Here is a 23,772-nt window from a genome sequence, read left to right as displayed (position 1 = left end):
ACCTGTAAGAGCATCACGAAAGCTAACTTTCTTATCAGCTTTACAGGATCTGGTCCCTCAAACTTCACTGTCTTCTCCTCTTCCCCCAACCACATTGCTTCTGCACAAGATCCTGAACTTGCTAAACAGATCTGACTAAAAAACTTTTGCATTTCTGATCAAGCCTGTTAATCCTGAGATACTTCATTTACAATTTCATATTAAAAAGATGAAGAGCAGAAGATCAATAAATTCACCAAGAGCAATCGTTAGTTAAGATACAGCATTTTCAAAGACCCTGTAGGGTTAAGCACTGTTTCTTCAAGCACGCCTAGAAATGGTTGCTTTCACACAAAAATAAAGTTGATACATCCCTTCTATTTTAAGACCTACTTTCCCAAATTCTTCAAAAGTCACATGCTTGCTCAGAAAACCCAGAAAGTTGTGCAGGCACTAACTAAAGTTGGCAATGTACATTTAAAGTAATTTGAGCAAATACTTCAAGACAAAGGTCTCCAAAAGACAGTATTTCTCACAAGTTCTAAATGTTCTTTCTGCACATACCTGCTGCTCCAGATGATCCTCATGAGAATGTAGTCACACTACATTCATCCTAAACAGTATATGGCAGCTACATCTTTCACATAAATAACAACAGAGAAATGCTTAAGGGAACAGAGTTTCCTTTTCTAGATTACCACACACCAAGTGTTCATGTGCCAAACTGAATACACTTAAGTAGGAAGTCTAGTCAAAAGCATTTCCAAACAATCAGTTTCCCATGGAGTTGAATTACTCAGTAAAAATATATCAGAAAAAAAAAAAACAACCCAAACAACCAACCTAACGTGCAAAGACAACTAGTACTCCCCTGTGGTCCATATCCAAGTGGATGGGGAGGAGCAGGATAGGATGAGACCACCAGGGTCCCAACCAGATGACATATGGTCATTTATAGAGATGGGTCCCTTGTTGACTGGAGGCCAGCTTGACACACAAACCCAAAATAGCCTATGGCCCTGAGTAAGCATACTGCCCCTGCTGTGGGCAAACACAGCATTTGAACTCAGGGCAGCCAACAGCATCAGAAAACAAGTAAGCATCATTTATCTGGTGATGTTACACAACAGAAAGGGTGTGGTGAGTTGGAAATAATATCTCAAAATTTGGAGGAACTGGAGGAGCAAAGGAAGATAATAGAACCTAATATATTGTTAGCGTTAAAGACTGAGAATGAGAGAGATATGTTCATCTTCATTCAAGCACTGAAGTTAACTGTGGCCTTTAATGACCACAAACCTATGCATTTGTAGAGGTTCATGGAAATTTGCATTCCAAATGGGCATTAGAGATACCACCCCAATCTTCCTGCATTTACCTCATAGTTCTTACACTTATTTGATTCTCTGCCTTTAACAGGGTTCTGAAGAAATCTGTCATTTCTAGCCTTCTTTCTTTCTTCCCTTCCATGTTACTAAATCCTGACACTCGGAAATTAACTCCTGGCTTGCTGAGATTTCTCCCTTGAACCTTACATTACATGAACATCACACAGAAAATCCAAGAGAAGCCTTCAGACAAATACATCCAGGAATTCAGTGACAAAACCACAAAACAAGCACTTTGAAGCATCATCATTTACCTGGCAGACAGTTGCACTCAAAAGCGAAGTCACCTGTTTGATGACAAGTTCCTCCATTCATACAGGGTGATGGGGAACATGGCACATACACACTTTCACAGCGATGTCCTGTATAGCCTGGTTTGCACTGGCATCTGTATGAGCCAGGCAAATTGACACAGGTCCCACCATGTTGACAAAGGCCTGGTGTGGCACATTCATTCACATCTATCTCACACTTCTGGCCAGTGTAGCCAGGCAGACAGATGCAGGAGAACTTATTTCCAGATACAGTACATGTACTTCCGTTGGCACAAGGTTGAGATGTACAGGCATCAATCCACTGACAATCTTTCCCTGTAGGATCAAGACAGAACACTGCATTAATGACATGTTATTTCTATGGAAAACAGTATTTCCTTCATGCTACCTCAAAGTGATTAGTGTACTAAATCCTAAACTTATTACAGAAAAAATTATGCCTGCATTTTACAGTGTTATGTTTGAAACAAAAACTCAATTTGTGGCTACAGTACAAAGTCATTTTATTTGCAAAGTAGCAGCGAGATATAGAATGTTGTGATTTATAAAAATAACCCATGACCTGAAATTGTACTACACACTGACAGTCACTCTTCTACGTCCCCTTCAAGAATGAAAAGCATAAGTTTCCATGCTTCCCCTCAGGCACACAATTATAATTTTCCCATAGTAAGATTTTGCTGCCAAATTTACTCCACTTTTTCTAGAAGCTAGCCTAAGAGCCACTCCAGCGCAGCTTCTGCACTCAGTTTTCCCATGTGGACAATGCCACAAGATCTAAATGTCTTTCTGCTTACGTGTAAAGGGTAGGGAGCTTGCTTCCCTAACCCCTCTCCCCCTTTGCTTTTTTTGGTCATGAAGTCATTTAGACTTTTTCTCATTTCCTGTGCTGGAGCTAGTAAATTTGAGTGTATTATGACTGCCCCAGAACATTCCAGGATGAAGTAATTCTCTAAAGAAGAGAGTCTGGAAGTACAAATGCAGAACCTCACCTGTATAACCTGGAGGACAGACACACTCATATGTGTCCTGGCTCTGGGGATGACAAGTTCCTCCGTTCAGGCAGGGCTGGGACATGTAGCAGAGGTGTGATTCTGAATACTGACAATCCTCTCCTGTGAACCCAGGAGCACATTTGCAGGTAGCCTTTCCTATCAGAGACGTAGTTTCACAAGTTCCCCCATTCTTACAGGTACTGCTTTCACAAGGGTTTCTGTACTGACAGTAGTCTCCAAGAAAGCCTTCTCGACACCTGCAATAGAGAAGAAATTATTCACAGCACATTCACCTGAAGCCTTGTCATCCTGGAAAGATACCAGGAATTAAGTTTCATGACCTCTAAAGTCTTGGAATTTGCCTTAACTAATGGTAACAGTAGCAGACCTAAATGTTAACGTCATAAATGTAAAAGCGCCTTTCTCTGGGATTGTCCCAAATGAAACCATGGAAAACTTAAGTTCAAATTGTGAAATCACTCATTACAAACTGAAGAAATACTGCACACAGTCAGAGTTACATCAAATGCAGGATCTTATTCTTGCACTTCCCTTCAAAACTTCAGTAAAAGCCTAGGTGTTAAAAGAACTGCCAAGTAACGATTCCTTGCACTCACTCCCATTTTAATAAGCATTCTTTTCAAGAAGAAAAGAAGTTTAGATAATAGGTATTAACACTAGGTATTATCCACCTTCCAAAATATTTATAAACCTTGTACAAATGCAGCGTCTGAAGGGCCTGAGGATCTGTAGCAGATCTTTCTCCACAACACTCCCATGAGACAGGAATATACTGTTATCCTCATGTTGATAAGTGCCCCTGGGACTGTGACATGCAGAAGTCTGCACTCAACTAGCAACACAAGCTCTGCAGTCAGGTCTCCCACGCCCCTGGCTAGCACCCTAACGACAAGGTCATTGTTCCTCTCTCTCCCACAGAAAAATGAGTACACACACACTATCTACAGCTAGGGCAATATTTTACACAAAGATCTGTGACTGCAGAATAATTGCAGTTATTTCTCTCTAACCTAAACTTCTGTCAATACAGCCTGACTACACTTGTCAGCTGTAATCCATCTTTTAAATGGCCTTTGTACTACAAATTTTCCATTTAACTTTCAGCAATACAGAACCCAGGCAAGCAAGCCTGCAAACTCCACCTTTGTGTCATCCCACAGTTCCATTTTCTTCTTCCAGGCAGCAGAAAGCTGCAACAGTACATGCTAGATAAAAATAACACCTAACACACAAAACAGGACTGTCCACTTGTACTTTTTCTACACACAGCTACATGCTTTAACTGGTAAGTAACCCAAAATACACACAGCCTGGGAGAACATATATTTCACTGCAAAAAATTCAGAAGTGAACATTATATACACTTTGCTCCAGAACAGGATAGGTACAATTATTCCATCACAGAGTTACTCAAATCCAAAGGGAAGAGATTCCAGCTGCAAAAAACACACAAGCCTCTAGCTAGCCCTTCAGACAAGAAGGTAAAAAGACTGCCTTTTACTTATGCACTTTAAAATGTATGGTAGATTGGAAAACAAACAAACTCCCACACCTAACTGAATATGCCTTAAAATTCAGTTTAAAAATCAAAGAACAATCGCGAAGCTGGGTTTTAAATAGAATACTACAAGGATCTGCCTTTGTTCCTATGCTATTCAACGCTTCCATCAATGAGTAAAAACAGAAAACATCAATGCTGGTCAAACATATAGGTAAGAGCGAAGACAAGTTCTTGATACAAAGTAGTAACATGAACTGCTTAACAAGGCAGTCAGCACATAAAGTGCACTTTAGCATGGTGAAGTCATACACCTAGAAACAAAACATACATAGCGTTGTCCCCAAAACAGGAGGCCGATCTGGGAAAGCCAGATTTGCTTTGGGGGTTCCTAACAGTCAGCTGAATGTGAATTCCTAGCATAACAGTTTGTACATCTAAAATATTCCTGGCCAAACAGCAAATATCAGGTAGGAGGTAAATGAGATTATGCTACATCTTATATTTCACTTGGCACAACCATTACATCAGTTCTGGTGTCTGCTATCTAAGAAGGAAGAGCTTTACTGAACTCAAAGAAGTGAGCAGTAATGATTAATAGAGAACTCTTGATGCAATGAAAAGCTCAGGTGTTTCAGTCTATTCATCAAAGGGAAAAGGGAAGAAGACAGTTAATCAAAAGCTCCAAGTATCCACAAAAACTCAGATTTAACCGTAATTCCCAATCTAGAAGGTACAGGGATAATAGAACTGAGCATCAGAAGCTCAAACTAGACAAATTCAAAATAGAAATAAGGTAATAATTTTATCTTCAAACAGAGACCTATACACAGTTTCTCAGCAGCAGAAAGAAACAACTGGAACCACGTGTTTAAGGTCACGGTGGAATTTCTCCATCACTCATGCTTGCTTAAAAGAACACCAGGATTGGCTGTCTCAGAAAGTGTATGCACACTAGTTCAAACACAGCTACTCAGAGAGATTATTATCCGAGTTATGCAAGGGGTCATTACTAGATGACCACAACTGTTTTTTCTCATGTTAAAATTTATTAACTAGCTTTAGCCATATGTCTAAAGCAGGAAAGTTATACAATAGATGTGCATACTGTAATTTACTTTTCCCCACGCCCAAATTAGGCTCCTTTCACCATACCTTAATACTTTCAACTTCGTACCCAAGAACAGACATGAAAGAGTTTTTCCAGGGCAAGGCAGGATTAATAAAGTTACAGAAAGCAAATCCTGAGACAATACCATTTTCAGAATGTCCTCTACCTTTTGTGCCATCCTCATTGTAACAGCTGAAGGCTGTCAGTGTGAGGTGCTGCCACATCACACAAGAGTCAATCTTTGGGTATTCTGGGCCTGAACCATGGCAATTCTATACGCTTCATTTAACATCCGAAATCCCTCCTTGATACGGTTTAGAAATGAGTCCAAACACCAGCAGGCTACAGCATAGCTTTGTAGAGCTCGATCACATAGAAATTTGGCACCCAGCAAAAACAGCTGTGCCAGAAGCTGGAGAACTGCTCAACTCCCACGGCATTCAAGCCTGCACACAGAGCACTAGCTAGCTCTGCTCAGAGATCATCTGGCTAACTACAACTAAATCATGTTTCTGAACATCTATATGCAGCTGATGAATGTGCAGAGTCAAACTGAACTTCAGTCCCAGAAGGCTTAGAAGATTTTGTAATAGGTATTTCTTCTAGTTTCACCACCACTAGTGATGGGGGTCTTTGGGCAGCTCAGCTGCTTTCAGTGTCAGCACTACACCAAGCTCCCCAGACTAACAGCAGCAGGCACAGGCCATGCACTTGTAGCTCTCTATCATGAAACTGTGAGCAACAAATCAGAACTCCACAGAATCCCACCAAGGGCACCTCATCAGACAAACAAGTGGTCTTCTAACATCATCCACCACTCCAACAAATACAAAATAAACCAAAACACACATAAAAGATAATTCCTAAAGTGCTTTTTCATGAAAGGCTGTAAAGCAAACTAGAAAGTGTAGAGGAACATCTCATGTGCTGTCCACAAGCAAATAAACAACCAAATACACTCCTCTCCCACTGCAACATTCAGGGATACTGGAAGATACATTTAACGGTTGCCCCTAGGTAACTGCAAGGACACAGCCTAGATGCCGATTAAGAGTAGAGCTGGTATGATTTAAAAGGAAAGATGAGCTCTAAGACAAAACTCACAACCATCACCCACAAATGGCCCAGCATTTTGTACACAAATGTTCTGGTACAAAGTTGAAGAGCACTCCAAGACCAGGCTTGTTCCGGTATCTTCAGAGACTAATCAGAAAAACATGAGGGAGCACTCCAGCAGGGAACAGCAAAAGCTCTTTCAGCTTTAGATTGGGAAGGACAAAGCCTTACAGAATATGCCAGAGGGAACGTGACTGTATGTTGAAAGATGGTAAGTCAGGTATCCACCATTTTGTTTTCCTCCAGGAGAAGTGCTTGGTCAGACAGTTATGCCATTTTTCCCTCCAGCAATCCAGTGCAATCCTTTCTGAATGTTAAGGAACAAAAAACCTACAGTCCAAATTTTCAACCATGTCTCCTGTCATCAACATTTCTAGGCACAAATACTAGTAATTTAGTTCTAAATGTTGGTGTAGACAAAACTGCAAATATTTGTCCCTGATTCATGTTGGGTACCACATTGTGTCTCTAAAAAAAATGAGGCAAACACTGAAAAAGCGGGGTCTACGTCCAGACTTCTTTAAAAGATATCATTATCCTCAACAGCAACTCCAGCTTCCCACCACCCCTGCTCTGCTCTCATCCCAACCTACTCTTTTAAGTTTTCTTTAAGAGAAGGGAAAAAAAAAAAAAAAAAAAAAGCCACTTGTCTACAGAGCAGCTTAAAATTGTAGCAGCTTGTGTCAGCTCCAAATGACATGCTCAGAACAGGAAATCCAATCTTCTCCAAATAAAAGCCACTGTTTGCCTCAGTTTTCCATCTAACGCTCAAACAGCAACAGGAAGATGAAGTTTGTTCTGGCACTTTCTAGAAGCACATGAGGTCTCTTAACCTACTTCAACAGGAATTTAATCTTTTAAGAACAAATTTCACATACAACTTAATTCAAATCACGATCACTGAAAGCTAGAGAGTTTGAAATGGGAAAATGTCCTGTGGGCTGCATCAGCTATGCAGCTGCTTCTAATTAAAGCTTCTCCTTTACTCTCTCTGGGCTACTTTCCAGCACAAATACTTTTGAGCTCAGCCCATATTTTTTTTTTTCCCCCTCCTCCTTGTCTCCAGCCTGCATTTGCCTTAGCTCAGGCTCTCATGGAGCTAAACAAGAGACAAAAACAAAACAAAGGTATTTATCCAAAGCTGAAGTCTCCAAATCACTGGCAAATCCACAGAGCTGCATTCACTCTAACAACCTAACATTACAAAGTGAAAGTAAAAGATTCACAAAAGCTGCACTTTGGGCTCTTCTGCCACAAAAGTACACTGAAGTTACCTCCCAGTACTTGAGTATCTCTTGCTTTCAAAAAACCTCTGGAAAATGCCTGGTCTGTTGGAAAAACCTCCTCATCTGCTGTGCTATATTTGCTTAGGCACGTTCATAGGAGAGTCTCTCCAAATGCACCTTATAGACTGCTTTAACCAGTCTTCCAGATGTTTGATTTTCATGGGAGTTTCCTATTCAGGCCCAGTGATATCATCTGGAGATGCACAGAAGGAAGCAGATGGTTTTAATTTAAAAAGCAAGGGGAAGAATTTCCTAGTAGTTTTGCTTCTCCCCCTTCTCAACCCAACACTCCCTTCACTTTGATTGGAAGATGCTTCAATGGAGTGGGGGGAAAAATGCAGTCTGATGACTAACGTGAGAAGGGTCTCAGTTATTTTGCTACAGATTTTAACCAGACTTCCCTCTGGCTCCCGGGTTCTGACTCCCACACCTACACCTCCTCTCAGGAGGGAGAACAGGATTCTCTGGTTAGTTTTACAAACGCTCCTTCCCATGTCTCAAGGCTCCCATTTATGCGTCATACTTTGAATGCAAACTATGGGATGGGACGGCCTCTCTGTTCTGCGTTTAAAGCAGTACACAGCTATTGTTTCTAGTCTACAGAAAGTGCTTCTACAACATAACATCCCACAGTACCCTTATCCAAGTCTCAACAGGGAAGGTTCGGTACAGCTTTTTCTGACCATCAGATCTCTGAAGAGCTTTTTGGTCTGCACAACAGAAAATTTTAACTGAGTAACTCAGATCACCACTCTGTTCCCAGATTTGAAGCTAAACGTGTATGTACTCTCCCCTTTCCTCTCTGCCCTCATCTCAAGGGTCTCCTTTAACTCTGAAAGGAGACAGAAGGAAACGGGAAAGGGCAGCCCATTCTCAGAAAGGGACAACTTGTGCATTTAGCTTCTTCTGGAAAACTCTCAGGCCTCATCCTGCTATAAGGTCTCCTATGGGTATTCCCCATTGACTGGTCTAAGAGTGATTAGTCTCAGGACAGATCCTGAGAAGATGCTTGCCTGCAGACTCAGAAGCAGTTCTGCAGTCTAAGATCTTGCCTTCAGCCACAGAAGTCTTCTTAAACCCAAGTTAAAATTAATTTATAAAGATCCAGCTAGAAAGTTAGGTCAAAAACCTGGCAAAGGGGTTGGAGGTACAGGGGGTTAAAATTGGGAAAGAAGCCCCTTACTGCCAAGATGTTACTGCTTGGAGTTTAGCATGCTTTGTGGTCCTCTTGTTGCCACTCTGCAGATAAGAGGTAAAAACTGTATCATACAATGTAAATTGTGCAGAGATTTCTGCACATGGTCATAAAAATGTTGCTGACTGAAGAGGCACAGAAGCAAACACACAGCTGCACAAACCATGACAGCTTTGGGCATGAAAGGATGTGCTGAAGGAGACTGTCCTTTTGGCATCAGCCTACTTCAGCAGTCTCATCTGACTAGGAACTGCAAACAGGCCATGGTTGCCAGTCCTTTTTATTTTTATCATCAGGACCAGACAAAAGACACTGGTGTTAAAGTAGTACTTTGGTTCATACAGAGGTACTGATATCCCTTCTGGAAAAACAATATACAACAATGCTAAGGTCAAAAATCCAATCTTTAAAGCCTGCAAAGCACAAGAAGTAGCAAAGCCCAGTTTCCTCCCTAAATCTTGAAGCACCCCTACCCCAAACTCCCTTCCTTCTCACTTCTGCTTGTTTCCCTGGCAGTTTTGCTTCTGTTCCCTGTTACTGGGGCACTGAAGGGAAGCTGGGAGGTGCCACAGCTGCCAAACATAGGGAAACCCTCTGCTTCAGGGCCCTGCTGCCCCACATCAAACACAGAGAGAATCCTGCACCCATCTGCAGCAGACTCTTGCACTCAGAAAACAGTGAGCAGTGTTGCTAAATCTATGCTATACCTGTTCTTAAAACACCATAGCAGCCTTCCAGTATCTGAAGGGGGTCTACAAGGATGCTGGGGAGGGACTCTTCATCAGGGACTGCAGTGATAGGACAAGGGATAATGGGGTTTACACTTAAATAGGGGAAGTTCAGGTTAGGTATAAGGAAGAAGTTCTTTACTGTAACGGTGGTGAGGCACTGGAACAGGTTGCCCAAACAAGTGGTAAATGCTGTATCCCTGGCAGCGTTCAAAGCCAGGCTGGACACGGCGCAGTGTGAGGTGTCCCTGCCCAGGGCAGGAGGTTGGAACTAGATGATCTTAAGGTCCTTTCCAACCCTAACCCATAGAATCTCTGATTCTATCCATGCCTTCCTAGCCTGCCTGTGACTGCAGAATTACCCTAAGTTAGCAGTGACTTATAGAGCAGACTCTATAAGCTACTACTTTCCTAGTCATCCAGCAACAGGGAGATAAGAAAGGGTTTTCCTGTGATGCTCACAATTAGCATTAAGCAACAAGCAACTGCTACCCTGCTTCTCTGCTGGATATGAGAGCATGCAAGAAGACTCCTCCATGCTTAGCACCTCAATGTACAACATACTGGCTAGAGATGCTGGGGGGGTGGGGGGACACACACACATAACAACAACAAGCCACCACCATAGTGCAACACAAAGCCAAACCCCAAACTGAAACTGCCTTTTGTCAAAGCAGGACCCAGAAAGATTGGAAGAATGAGTCCTCTGTATTACTGCTGCAGATAGACCTTATTCCAAGGAATATGGCTGTATGTCCTCACCATGCTGGTCACTGAATGGGCGCACAAAGATCTCAAACAAAAATTCTGACCTTGGAAGGCTCAAACACAGGAATGTGTAATTTCCAAATATAAAATCAAGGTCAAAGAAGGTCAGTGATTCTATCAAGCAGTGCACAAAATTACAGCCATGGACCAGCAGTGTCACCAGGGGAACGGAGCTACTTAAAGGGTGTTTAAAAGAGCAGTCTGATAAAGATCCAACTCCAACTTCCTTACAAAGGTCACAATCACCGTTCTATAACAGGGGCCAGATGCACCATAATAAAGATCTCTCTTTCACTGGAGTAGATGCTACATGATTTTCTGACAAAGAAAGCTGTTTCAAAGCTAAGCTATCACTTGCTGCTTTGCCAAATAGCTAGGCTAGATGCTTTGCTTATTGGTGCTTATGTTACTCATGTTTTGTGCATCACATCTTATTATAGCTGATGCAGGCTCTCCCTCAGCTGTTCACCTGTTTCTTACAGACAGCAAGATCAGCTAGATGGACTGACCACACACTACAACAAACAACTTGGCCCAGAGAAGGTACAGAAAGAGGAAGACAACCTATTATAACAACTTATTGCCCAGCAGAGGAAGTACTGCAGATAACTTGAGAAAAGTGGAAGGGGTGGAGATTTAGCTAATCAGTGAGTGATCCTCCAGAGCTAGAAGCCAAGGCACTTCCTTTAGTAATAAGCTCAGTTTACTGAACAAAACATTTCTGCTCTTAAAGCCATCAAACATTCAGAAAGTCATTTAGATTACTACACTAGATAAAAAGTTCCCCTATTCAGAGTTCCTCATAGTGCAAGAAAGGAAAAAAAAAAAAAAAAGTTCAAAACAGGATGCTAAGAATCAGCCTGCTAAAGGCAGAGTCTCCACAACTGAGGTTTTTTTTCTGCAATTTTTACCTTCCTTTCTGCAAAAAAAGTGTTCTTGAGCCAGAACTAGAAAACAGACACAGACCAATCTCTGTATAGAGGCCTCTATTAGCCTTTCCAATTACTCTGGCACCTGCAAAGGGACTGAGCTGTTACTTGAAGGAGGAGTTGGCTTAAGACCTGCAAGAAGTCTTTGCACAAAAAGGAAGAAGGCAACATTAGAATTACAAATAACTCTGTATGCTTAAAAAATATAAGTGTGGTCAAAGCTGAGACTGTGATAAGGGAAATGTGTCAAGATCTGGACTGAACTACAAGTACTGAACCAACTTTTTTTTTTTTTAAAGCAATCTAAAACATGGTTAAGAGGAATGTGCAAGTCGGAGAACACATCCCTAAGAAGGCACAAGCAGCAGCAACATCAATAACCGTCTTGTTTACTATCTCCATTGTGACCCATATTCTTTGGCTCCAGACTAACATGCTTATGTCAAAAAGGCTACTAACATCAAACCATTTCTTGTTTCAGTCTTAAAATATAGGTGAAAAGCAGGAAAAGTTCCAGCTTTCTTTTCAGAAAGGCAGCTTGTTTCTGTTGACAACAGTATAAAGACAGGGAAAGGGAAAGACCAGGAAGCAGTAATAGTTGAAAATTTTAATTAAAAAACCCAACAGGGAATAACAAGTTACATATTTGCCTTTATATGGCCTTTCTGCACATCAGGTATCGATTTGAAACTGAGAAGAACTTCAGATTCGATTATGATTTCCCCTTTGTGTGCCACAGGTGCAATTTGAGTATATTCAGTTTTATGTAACACATTAATAGAAAGATCTAAATGCTGTGGCTAGGGAAGATGGCTGTATAGGAAAGGGTGACGAGCTGAGCTGTGTGTTAGGCAAGCTAAATCAACAGGACAAAATTCACTAATATTTAAAGAATGTTGGCATTAAGAGGGATTTAGCATGCTAGAAAATGGCACAACTTAAACTGATGAACTAAACAAGGTTTAGAAAATAATCTATTTACTGTAGATGTAGTAAACAAACTTACTTGCAATATCCTGTACCATTCTGATACGGAATGCACTTTCCCTCATTAACACATGGCCTGGAATCATCCATACACTGTAAAGCTGAAAGGAAATGAGAGTCAAATCAGTAGCCATACATGTTAAGTCAAAGCTTCATTAGCATATTTTGAGGAACTAAAATCTTATAGCAGAAAATTTTGTATGTCTGGAACAGAAACAAAGATATTATCACAGAGTTTCATTTAATCTCTGGCAGCATCACAAGAGCCAGACTCAAAGAAGAATAAAATACAGATTGGCTCATCAGGCAACTAAATGTTTTTAGAATTTCTTTTAGGTAGATTTTCAAAGCAAAGCATGCAGTAGTTTCTACATTCATATCAGCACTTGTGTATTTTGTCTTAAATGTCACCAATGGCTACCTTCAGATCAAAATTCTAGACCGAAATTCACCAAAATAAGAGGCAACTACTCCTAAGTCTTCTTTAAAAATATTTTGTCTCAAATCTTTCCTTCTTTTCTACCATCTTTAGGGACACTTGGCACTGAAACAGGAGCATCTGTCCCTCACAATCTCACCTACTGTACATTTCTAGCAATCCAGAATTTGCTGCAACATCATTACTGTTGTAGCACTCTGATTTCAGTCTAGACTGTATTTAGGAGTAAGTGAAAACATCAGATATGTTAAAGACTTTCAGCAAAGAATTTGTTATTTCTAAGGAGGAGATACTCTGTAGCTCAAACTGACATTTTTGGTGATACATTTTAAAAAAGGTATTAGGTATGATACAGTTCAGGCTGGTCAATTTTTATCCAAGTCTACTGGAAGCTCTGGTGGGATCTCTTTCTCATCAGCTCTTGACATGTGGTTCGTCTCTTCACGGGGACCTGAAGGAGCACACCACAGCTATTTCTGAAGTGAGCAGAAGGGTGATAACTATGGAAAAGCTGCAGGAGCAGAAGGCACTCTAGAACCACAAAAATTTAGCCAGCTGTCCTAGACCACAGCCTGCCATTTGAATAACACCAAACTAGTGGATAAAAGCTCTCAGAACCAGAAGATCTGGGCTCTATCCTAAACTTACAAATGTATTGAGAAATCTAGCTCTTCCCAGCTTCCAGTTCTGTCTCCTGGCCCTCAAACACACACACTTCTGAGCCATTATGGAAATAGGACCCGTAATCAGTCTTAAAGGCAGCTAGAGGCATCAATGACATCCAGCCATGTAAATTGCCTACTTGAGTACCAGCTGCTGAAGGGCAGATAGCCTTTTTGGTTTTTAAGGACAGCTTTCCTTTCCTCAAGAGGTATTACATTTTCAATACAAATTCAGCAAGGGGCATCAGGGAAGAAAATGGTCCAAACCACCACCAAAGTTTATGTACTGGCGACTAAGGAATAGGGCTCAGAAACAAAAGAGTTAACTCATCAGTTCCACTAAGCTTTCCCCTGCAACCAGCCCAAATTCAGTCCAGCAATTAGACCACTTGGAATAGACTCCAGTTACTGCTATCCAGGGCTTGAAGTGTTATTTCTCAATAACCCTGGAGCATGCAAACACGTCACGTGCACTATAAGGTACTATAGGAGCATTTCACACTTGCAATCCCTACACAGAATACAGTTAAACTAAACACAGTTGCCCAAGAAAATTATCAGTATTTCCCACAATATGAGTACAGCTGTTTCTGTTAACTTGATTTCTGAAAAGGGGGCACTTGGATGGAGCTGCTTCTGCAGAGCTCTCGGGAAATGAACAAAATTCCACTCTGAGCCCCTTTCAGATAACCCCTGAGGTCAGGGTTACCAAGCGACAGAAATATTAACACAGATTTTGCATGGCATTCCCTCCCACAGCAGTCAAACACACACTGATTTGCACCTGTCTGAATTTTCACCCCATTTCATGGCAACATCTGCAAGACTTCGACTCCAAATTTCATCTGCTTCTGTCTAACACTACAGCAGCTTGTTTTCACAACAGAGATTAACTCCAGTTAGCACGGTTGAGTTACAGTGTGTTCAAGAGAAACTGCAAAAGAACCTGTAACGATTCAGACTGCTCTTACCTCCTATGGTACCCCAGGGAAACAGAGGAAGGTTAAAACAAGCCTTACCACACTTCAGAGAACCAGAAAGGGAAGCAGACTTCGCATTCTCATCTTACTACCTTGAATGCTCATTCTTTTCACACCAATCAAGCCAGTGGAGCAAATACTCAGGGGATTATTTCTTTTGTGCCCATGCTTTCAAACACAATTTTGTAAACTCTTCAAGTACTCATGTACCCAGTGAGAACTGAGCAGTCAGTTGATTTTGTAACCCACACAGTAAAAGCTTAACTAGCATTTGGCCAAAAACATGCAGCATAACTGCATTGAGGGGAACAAGAGGATGATGGCTTTCAGGGTCACAGTAAGGATCCGAATCAGTGATTCCTGTTTGGCTGAACAGGCCAAACACAGAGAGAGTAGAGAGGCTTTAGCAAAGTAATGATTAATTTTCTCCTGCTTTTTGACAAATTATTCTTGCCTTGAACTGCTGTTTAGCAGGTCATTAAACCACTACTAGTCCTTAGAATTCTTTAACAGAGGCACACGGTGAATGGGGCAATGAGGGCAGCTAAAAACATACTTTGTATATAGTAATTTACAAGTGAAAGAAGCTGGAAAAAAACAAAAGCAAAATTACTCTTGTACTCTTTCAGCTTAAGACTAAAACAGGCCGAACAGAAATACATTGAAAAGCAACGAAAGTTGAAGTGCATGTAAATGTAACCATATTTTATATTAAAATGAGTATTAAAAAGTAACATGACTGCTTTTCTTTAAAGAAAGAAATCACAAGGGAGACTGAAGACTACAGTTCTCACAGTAAAATTAGCATTTCTGTGCACAAAGCACTGTCTTCCGGTATTTCACGATATCTTTAAGAATTTCATAATGCATACAAAACTGAAGCATTTCAACATGAATTACTTCAAAAGCTACTTTTCTGCTATCCTACCATGTTGTGCTCAGGAGTTAATAGTATCAGAAACTTTAACTTCTACCTCAGCCACCATTAAAAATGTCTCCTTACACCCATTATGTTAACTGGAAACACTTTGGTGTGCACAGCATGAGAGAACACAGCCTTGTCTTGAAAAGATAAGGCCACTTTTCTATAAGCCATATATAGATAGATAGCATCAGCACACTGTCAAGGCTTTGAGTTACAGGCTGCTTTCAACAGTTTTCTTCTGTGTTTTAAAAACCAGCCATAAGGAATTATTTGTTGTTTTCTGGACTTGTTCTAGCTTGCCAAAATTACCAAGACTATCAGAAGCTGGGTTAGCCCACGACAAGCATGAACAGCGATGTATCAAGTCCTCGCACTCTGGCACAGTGAAAGGCTCGCTCCAGTATGCCAGCAGGTCTTCAAGGGGAAATCCCACAGCTTTTTCATGTGCAGTCAGTCCCTTTGGGCTGAATATGGGAATACTAGGAAACTCCTCACAATTATCAAAAGGCAGACTTCTACTAAAGTGTGCAGGCCACCACTTATGGAAGGTGGTGGCCCCAGTTTCTAGCATATGTTGTAGCCAAGTTTGAAAAACTTCCTGGATGAGGGCTTTAAGTGCACGTGAGATTAATGTTTTTAGCTATACTACCTAGCCTATCTTTTATACAAATCCTTGCACATGCCTTCATTTAGAAACAAATACTAACCTGATGTTTAACTAGCCTACCAGGACTATTTCCCAAAGCCAGAGGGGAAAACAAGTAGCCACTGCTGTAAAATGAACACAAGCAGAAAGTGTTACTCACAGAAACACTATAGGAGCTGCTGCGATTCTCAACATCCAAATCCAAAGCTCATGCTTAACTGGAGTACAATTTCACTGTTGTTTTGGCTAGGAGACAGTTAAACCAAATCTAAGAGGAAAAGTTGTGCTCCTGCACCATTGTTCTTTAGAATGCCAAGATGATGGGGAAGCTGTGATTTGGTTTCTATACTTCACCTACCCACTCTATATTCAGATACTTTCTAGGCTAGAAAATTAAAAGAAATAGTGAAGGATTAAGATTAGAAGATGTGTGAGACTTCAGCTTTTCAGGGAGAAGGCTGCTACAGGGAAACAAAGCCATAACCAGAGAAAATCTGAAAGGGCTTTGTTATAAATGCTAAAAGGAAAGTAACTCCAATAAACTCCTCACTCACAAGTTCAGAAAAAGGCAAGCAGAAATAAAAATGCAGAATACCAAAACAATTAATGGTCTGAGGAAGAGACATTACAAAGCTGATTTCCTGTTGCTTTGTGGTTGATTATCCTGCATCTAAGAAGCTACAGGGCCTGACCAAAAGTTTTACTTTATATAAGGGAAGACTGGCAGAGAACTCTGCTGGCAGAGAACACTGCTGAGCTGTTGATGCAGCTTTCTCCTTGGGAGGACACTATATGGGTCTCTCTCTCATCTTTCTGTCCATGAATTTTCCATTAAGTCCATAAAAACGCAGTATCTTGCAAGAACACAGACCTCTATCACATTGGCTGAAACGTCTCCATAGGTTCAAAAGCTTTCTTGTGGGAAAGGGTGGAAAACAACCTTCCTGAACATAGAAGAAAAGTCAGGCTCAAGATACCTTAAAGACTAGAAAGAAAACTAAAGGACAAAATAGGTTTCAATAACCTAGTAGTCAGTGGATTTTCTGCCTTGACTGACATTAATGAGAAACAGCCTGTCATCTCAACTGTGTTACCCATTCTACATGAAGAGAAAGGAGGAAAAAAGATTCAAAGCTCTCAAACAGAAGCAACACAGGATGCATGTGGAATCCTTGCACAAGCTCAGGTTGCTTGCCAAAGGTGGATCAGCTCTGAAGAGGACGATCATCAGCATAGTCAGAAACCCCATGCTACATTACAAATCAAGGGGTCTCAAATTCCAAGGGAGTGAAAAACAGCTTCTGATTCCCTTCAGGAAAAACAGAGCATGAAAAAAGCAGCTAAGAGAAAATGCTGAAACATGTGGTGTAATCCTGAAGGAAGAACAGCAGGTCCTCAACATGCAGAAAGGGACAAAATCCTTCTGCAGCAGCACCTCACAGCACACAAACAGCTGCTGAAAAAGGTGGTAAGGAATAAGAAGCACTGCACATATGGAGAGAAGATAACCAAATTTGGAGGGAAACCACAAAGGACTAATTACGCTATTCACTAACCTCAACAGATTATGGTTCCAGTGAGATTATGTACCAGGGAAGAACCCACTAGTAAATAAGTGCTAGCTGAAATATGAAAATAGCTTTTTCTTTTTTTTCTGAAGAACAGATCACCCCATGGCAGTCACACAGTGGGTTGAGGAAGCAAACGAATATAAATCCTTACATTGAAAAAAATTATAGTGACTTATATTCAGCTCATATTTAGAAAACATTAACATTTGTGGAATTTAAGCAAGCTGACCAGTTTGCCCTTCAGACAGCAGTAGTTAAGGACAAAGCTTGTAGACAAGGCATGAAAATAGTCCATAAGGTAAAAATGCTTTAATCAGATTATTAAGACATCTCCACTGTTTTTACACACAAAAGCCTGAAATCAATTGGATAGTGCAAAACTTACCAACTGAGAAGCTAAGCAGAGCTCAGAGGAGCGTGAAGGCAGTCAGCCAACATCCTCTACCTTCTGGGAGAGAAAACCCCAATATCTAAACTGGTTTCCTATGCTGATTTCTCTAGACCAGCATAAAAAAAGAGTGGATTTCAGAAGAACAAGTTTGTAAGAAGGAGAAACTTTGCTTTAGAAATTCACCAAGTTTTTCTGAATTTGAGAATAGCAATGACAAATCTGACTGCATTAAGTTGAGATACACAAACTGCATGCTCCCCAATCATGTTTCTAATCTCTCCCCCAAACACCCAGGAATGAGCAAAAACGAAGGCCTCCTAAGAACAGAGCTAGGAACTGCTGTGCAAATTCAGAGGTACAGTTGAAGCCCTTCTGTCATCAGGGTCTTAGGCCCAGGAAGCTGCAGGAGGACAGTTATTTGTATCAGATGCAGATACAGTTCACATGACACTGTTCCTGTTGAAAAACTGCTGATAAAAGCTCAAGTTATAATATATATTGAATTCCCACTGAACTTGTAACAGAATTCCAAAGTGTCAGTCACCATATTCTCCATTTCCTTACACAGCTACTGTTTCCCGCCTTCTCCTATTTTCAGTTCTCCCAACAAAGCCAAAACCCTGAAATCCAGAACAGCCACATAAAGTATTTAGTTAAGGAAAAAAAAAAAAAAAGTTTTCAACACAAAAAATGTAGGGAAGGCAATTAAAGAGCCAAAGAGGTATTGGTGTTTCCATGGCAATCTGGCAGACGGGAGCCATGCTCGCGTCTTCTCCCAAGCCTTCCGTCATTCTCCAGCACTAAATCTTTATTAATCTGAGCACTAAGCAATTGCTGCGCAGAAACGCCAGCCTGTTCCTTGTGCTGTGCAGTGCTTCCACAGCCATCCAGGGGGAGGTCAGAGGAACAAGATGAAGACTTGCTGCATGGAACAAACAGCAGACGTCGTGCCATTTTGAGATACAAAGCTCTTTTCTCATCCTCATAGCAGGCTAAAAAAAGGACTTGTGCCCTAGGAACAGACTATTTTCTAAACAGAACGAACAATTATTTCTGAAGCTCTCAGATGACTGTGTTTAGAACGATACAAGCACTGACAGCTCTTGACTTCTGTTGGCAAGATAATTTCAGACAGAATTCATAGAAACTAAGACAACAACCACAAAAGGACTTTTTAAGCACAGATGCTTAGGGAAGCCCTTTTTTTCCCCCAATATGGATGACATCTCCCTTTATACGTTCCAGAAGAGGGATGAGACTTAATCACTGCATCACTCCTCCACAACCATTAGCCAAGATTACAAACTTAAAGGAAACGATGTTACATCTGGAGTTACAAATTGTGACTCTGCTTTTGCTGTTAAGTAAGACTCCCAAGCCCGGAAGACACAGGCTGCCAGAGCTCCGCTGCTGCTTTTCACCTACTCATTGTCCCACATTCAAGCCCCAGTCACCAGATCCCTCTGACAGCACAGGGACCACTTTTGGAAACGGAAGAAGACAAACAGGACCAGAGCATACTAAAGAGAATTACCCACCTATTGCAACAGCAGCAAGACACCTTAAAAAAAGGGAGGAAGGGAAACAGCTGTAGAAGCTGACAAAACCCAAACCCACCCACTGTAAGAGATTCAAATGCCAAATGCCACCAGAGGCACGAGTTCTCTTTTCCCAAGGATTCAAGTCCTGAGAACATCAGCAAGAGGATCTTCACGTATTTCTAATCTAAGTGATGCCCTGCAGGAAGTGATGCGAGTCAGATTCTCATCACACTCTTCAGAAAGTCTAAATCAGCATCTTTGATAAGAACAAATTTGACAGGCAGTAAAGCCTTCAAAAGATCAAGTTAAACTTGCTCTTCCTTAAGCAAATCCATATCAAGCAAACCAGCACTGTCAGCTTTACCCAAAGTCCTCAAAAGTTTCACTTTTTGAATACTAAAGATCTCACACTGCAGTCCACATCAGCACACTACCTTTGTGCTGCTCTAGATTAAAAATGCACTGGAATCTGTTAGAAATACAGGCTGATAGTCAACGACAGCCCGGCAAAGCTGGGCTTAGCAAAACCCGAGTGTTAATCATGACAGTAGGTAATTAGGGTGGGCTTTACTAGCCAGGATTCCTGCTTTCCACACTGCTATCTGATGAGAAGAGGAGCAAATGTTCACAGCAATTATCAGGAGTATCCACACCAAAAGCGCAGGTGTTGCTGCCCCACCCCAGCTTACTACACCTTCAACTGCAGCCTTGTGCAAAACTAAACGGCTCAACTGGAAAAGCAAGTTGCTACACCATTGGGCTTGCATGATGAGGCAGAGTTGAGTAGTCCAAACCATAGCGCTTAGTGCATCCAGGAGCCTCCTATTTATTGACCAAGAAGGCTGACATCAGGTACCTGCCCTCTCTTGCACAAGAGCATCAAGACAGTTGAATATGCACCTGAAAAATACCCTTTCGGTGACTTCACCTTTCCCATTAACTGAAGCCACAGCTCCCACTCCCAAGAACCAGAGGCAGGTCAGTATCTCACGAGCAACCAGAGTCACTTTCAGTCTAGATTTGTCATCTCTTGACAACCAGCCTTTGTTTAGTACTGGGAAGAAACTTCACCCAACCAGCCTTTGTTTAGAACTGGGAAGAGGTTTCACCCACAATGCCAAAACCTTCTGCAGCATGGCAGGACCCTGACCAGGTAGGTATCCCTACCCAGTCAATCTGACAAGTGATACCACAGTTACTTCTCCTCTCAACCCTGTCACAGAAGGAGATGGCAGGGCTAGTATTAAGCTGATAAGATGCTGGTATGAAAGTACAGGTTAACTAAGTGGAAATGACATTTAGTCTTTGCAAAAAAAAAATGGTATTTTGTTGTCTTACTGGACTGTGTAAGCTGTTTCCAGAAATAACAATCCTACTATACACCACACCCCTACCCTACCAAGAAAGCACATTTCTGAACTTTTAAGGCATCTACCCTTGAAAGATCTTTTATCTTCTCAGTCCCTTTTGAGCAAACCTGACCAAAAGACACTCAGGGAATAGCTGTTTTGGGTGGGTTTTTTTTAACGTCAACCATCTTCTTGCAACACATTAGCAAAACCAAGTCAGTCAGATTTCAGAGGGAGTTACAGCAAATAAAAAGAAAAAAGCAACATTATTTCTCCTGGGAGACAAATACTGACCATTTCAAAGCCAAAACAGATAGACTGATTGACGCTATATCCAAAACAGCAGTAGTGGTCAAAACTGCAGGCAGCAGTTTCTACTCCTAACCATAACAAAGAGTAAAATTGCTGAAATTATCAGTGTCTCGCTCAGTCACACACTAAACAACTTCCACTACCACTTTCTCCCATTGCTGCACTCTTCACGAGTCATCTGAAGTGCAACCCAGCCTCTCGGCAGGAAAAAGGAAGAAAGAATGATAAGTCACACAAGCAATCCAGGTTGGATGGGGCTTGAGCAGCCCGGTCTGGTGAAAGGCACCCCTGCCCACGGCAGGGGCTTGGAACGCGATGAGCTTCGAGGTCCCTTCCAACCCAAACCATTCTACAATAATCAACGACTGCTGGTGCTTGAGAGCTGCAATGCTGCGAGTGCTTTAGGAGCAGGGCTGCTGTTGGGAGAAGCATGAAATCCACCAGAACCCAATAGTTAAGGCTGTGGACCATGTTCTCCAGCCTGGTTGTAAAACATTTTGCGAATGCCAACACGCAACAGAGAACAGCGACAAAAAGCAGCAATTTCCTCAGAGGTGCACACACGGCTTCACGCCTGGACCGATTAATAGTTAAAGCAGATTATGTAGAAATTCCTTCTGTGTGTGCAGGTATGTCCTCAACAAAGAGGCTGGAACGAACACGACGCATGGGTATTCAGAGCGATGGAAAGCAGTAAACCATTTCCCTCGTATTTTGAAACCAAACCCCTCAAGCACTCGAGCCACTTTTACAAGAGCACATCTATCACTGCCACGCACTGCGGCGAGGGACGACTGACTTCGCCCCAGCGTTCCGTTACGCGTGAGCTCCCACGGGAGAGCGGCCCCCGCTGCCCCGCACGGAGCTGCAGAGCCCCCCCGAGCTGCGGCTTGGCGGGCAGACCCGCACAAACCCCTGCCCGGGTCCGCGGCGCGGTTCGGGGGTCACCACTCCTCAGGAAGCGGCGGCGGCCCTGCGGGGCCACCCCTCACGATGACACCCTGCGGCGGCCCCGCCGCCCCCCCGCACCCCCTTCGCGGCACGAGGAAGGGGGCACCGAAGCCGGCCTGGCCTCGCTGGAGGGGGCGCCGGTCTCCCCGCGGCAGCGGGCCGGGCAGCGGGAGGCTCCGGGCAGCCCCTCAGCCTCCCGCGCACCGCCTCAGCCCCATAGGCCCCCACAGCCCCTTGCCGCCGCCCCGTCACTCACCGGACGCTGGTTCGGCGCGGCTGAGCACGGCCAGCACCAGGCCGAGGAAAGCGACGAGCGCTGGCCCCACTCCCCGGGCCATGGCCACTGCCGCTCACGCCGCCACTGGCACGGCGCGGAAGGATCTACGCAGCCACCGATGGCGCCGACGGCTGCCCGCGCGGAGGGACACGGCTCAGGCACACATCCCCCGCTTCCTCCGCCGTGCCGTGCCGCGCCCCGCTCCAACCGACTGCCGCCAGGGGGCGCCCGACCCCGGAACGCGGGGCGGGGCCGGGCCGGGCCGGGCCAGGAGCGGGAGGGGGCTGCGGCGGCGAGGGTCTGGGGCGGAGAAGAAAGGGCACCGGGACGAGGAGCATTGGGGAGGGGGCTGGAGGACACTGGGGCTGGGGGATTGAGGGCAGCGGGGACAAGAGATGGCGGGCAAGGGAAATATGTGTCGCCCCTGTAGGGTGGCGATAGCGGCAGCGGGTGCTCACGGGGAGGACAGCGGAGTGTTCCGCCTGAGGTGCTGCCGGGGCGCTGCCCGCCCTGTGTTCAGGCTGGGGTGCAGGCCCCAGCGTTGCCTAAGGGCAAGTACCGGTGGGAAGGGAAGCCCCACAACAGCATCGGCAGGGGGAGTCTCGCCCCGTGGGAAGCGGTGTGAGAGCTTGCCACCCCACCTCTCGGCCCCATGCTGCCGGAGCCCAGGACCACACACGGGTTCCCACGGAAGAGGTCTTGGAAGGGCAGCAGCTGAATTCAACCTCAAGATTCCTCCTTGTCCTCAGCCATCATTTAAAGCGTTAAAAATCCTTCTGCCGTGGCTTCGGCTCCCTGCGGACTAAGAGCCCTTTGTGTGCGGTGCTGACATGGCAGACTGGCTCGTGAAGGCAGGATTGTGCTGGGTTTGGGGTAGGGAGGAGGCAATGAATAAACCTCACTGTTTTCCCCCTGTAGTTCACCAGATCCCAGAGCTCCTCGCAAGCAAGGAGATGGATGGTCAGTGCCCTACCATCACCATGATTTTTTACTGGTATGCCAATGCAACCTGAGCGATAAATCCCTTGGCATCCTGCACAGCTGCCAGAAGTTCCCATTGCCGCTCCTACAGCCACTTGTGGGCAGACTGATGCCTCACAGCCACATGGCCATCCCATGGCACTGCTCTTGGCACACCTCCCTCCCTGCAGCTCCTCACCTGCTGAAGTGAAGGCCAGACCCCCAACATGCCCAAAGCTTTCCACATATAAAATGGTGGGTAGTGGTGACCAAACCTTGAGTTAAAATGATCATGAATCCCAGCTGGGAGTTGAGGGACAAGCAGGAATGTGACTGGAACAAGGAGAACTTGGGGGTGCTCTCCTAAATGAAGCTAATTCAGGATGAATTCTGTTGTTTCACCAAAAGCTACCATTTCCAGCTCCTGTCGGTGCTGAACATTACTTATTGTCCCTGCCCTTGAAGAGGCTGGTCCTCTACTACCTATGTTTT

At 43.4% G+C, this 23,772-nt stretch overlaps 2 protein-coding genes across 4 annotated transcripts in view; both read right to left on the bottom strand.

The window, feature by feature from the left end:
* NOTCH2 (notch receptor 2) overlaps positions 1-22,526 on the bottom strand; it is an 88,162-nt gene extending 65,636 nt beyond the window's left edge. For 2 of the 3 annotated variants that reach the window (XR_009743100.1, XM_061451809.1), the window contains exons 1-4: positions 22,300-22,526; positions 12,296-12,377; positions 2,635-2,894; positions 1,622-1,957 (exon numbers count right to left, since the gene is read on the bottom strand). Coding sequence is in view for 2 of the 3 variants with exons in the window: in XM_061451809.1 (XP_061307793.1) it covers positions 1,622-1,957; positions 2,635-2,894; positions 12,296-12,377; positions 22,300-22,381 (760 nt within the window). In the remaining variant the exon portion in view is untranslated. The remainder of the gene's footprint in view (positions 1-1,621; positions 1,958-2,634; positions 2,895-12,295; positions 12,378-22,299) is intronic. The other variant, XM_061451808.1, reaches the window with a different exon arrangement.
* The window catches only part of REG4 (regenerating family member 4), a 126,680-nt gene that overhangs the window by 70,209 nt on the left and 32,699 nt on the right, over positions 1-23,772 (bottom strand). The gene's annotated exons all lie outside the window — the stretch shown is intronic.

The sequence above is a fragment of the Pezoporus flaviventris genome, unplaced genomic scaffold (genome assembly GCF_033815535.1).
Source record: "Pezoporus flaviventris isolate CSIRO_AGI_PZ_B2104156 unplaced genomic scaffold, CSIRO_AGI_Pfla_v1 ptg000013l, whole genome shotgun sequence".
In the NCBI taxonomy this organism is placed as follows: Eukaryota; Metazoa; Chordata; class Aves; order Psittaciformes; family Psittacidae; genus Pezoporus; species Pezoporus flaviventris.
Note: the sequence above shows the minus strand (reverse complement) of the source record. Positions and strands in the feature narration are given on the sequence as shown.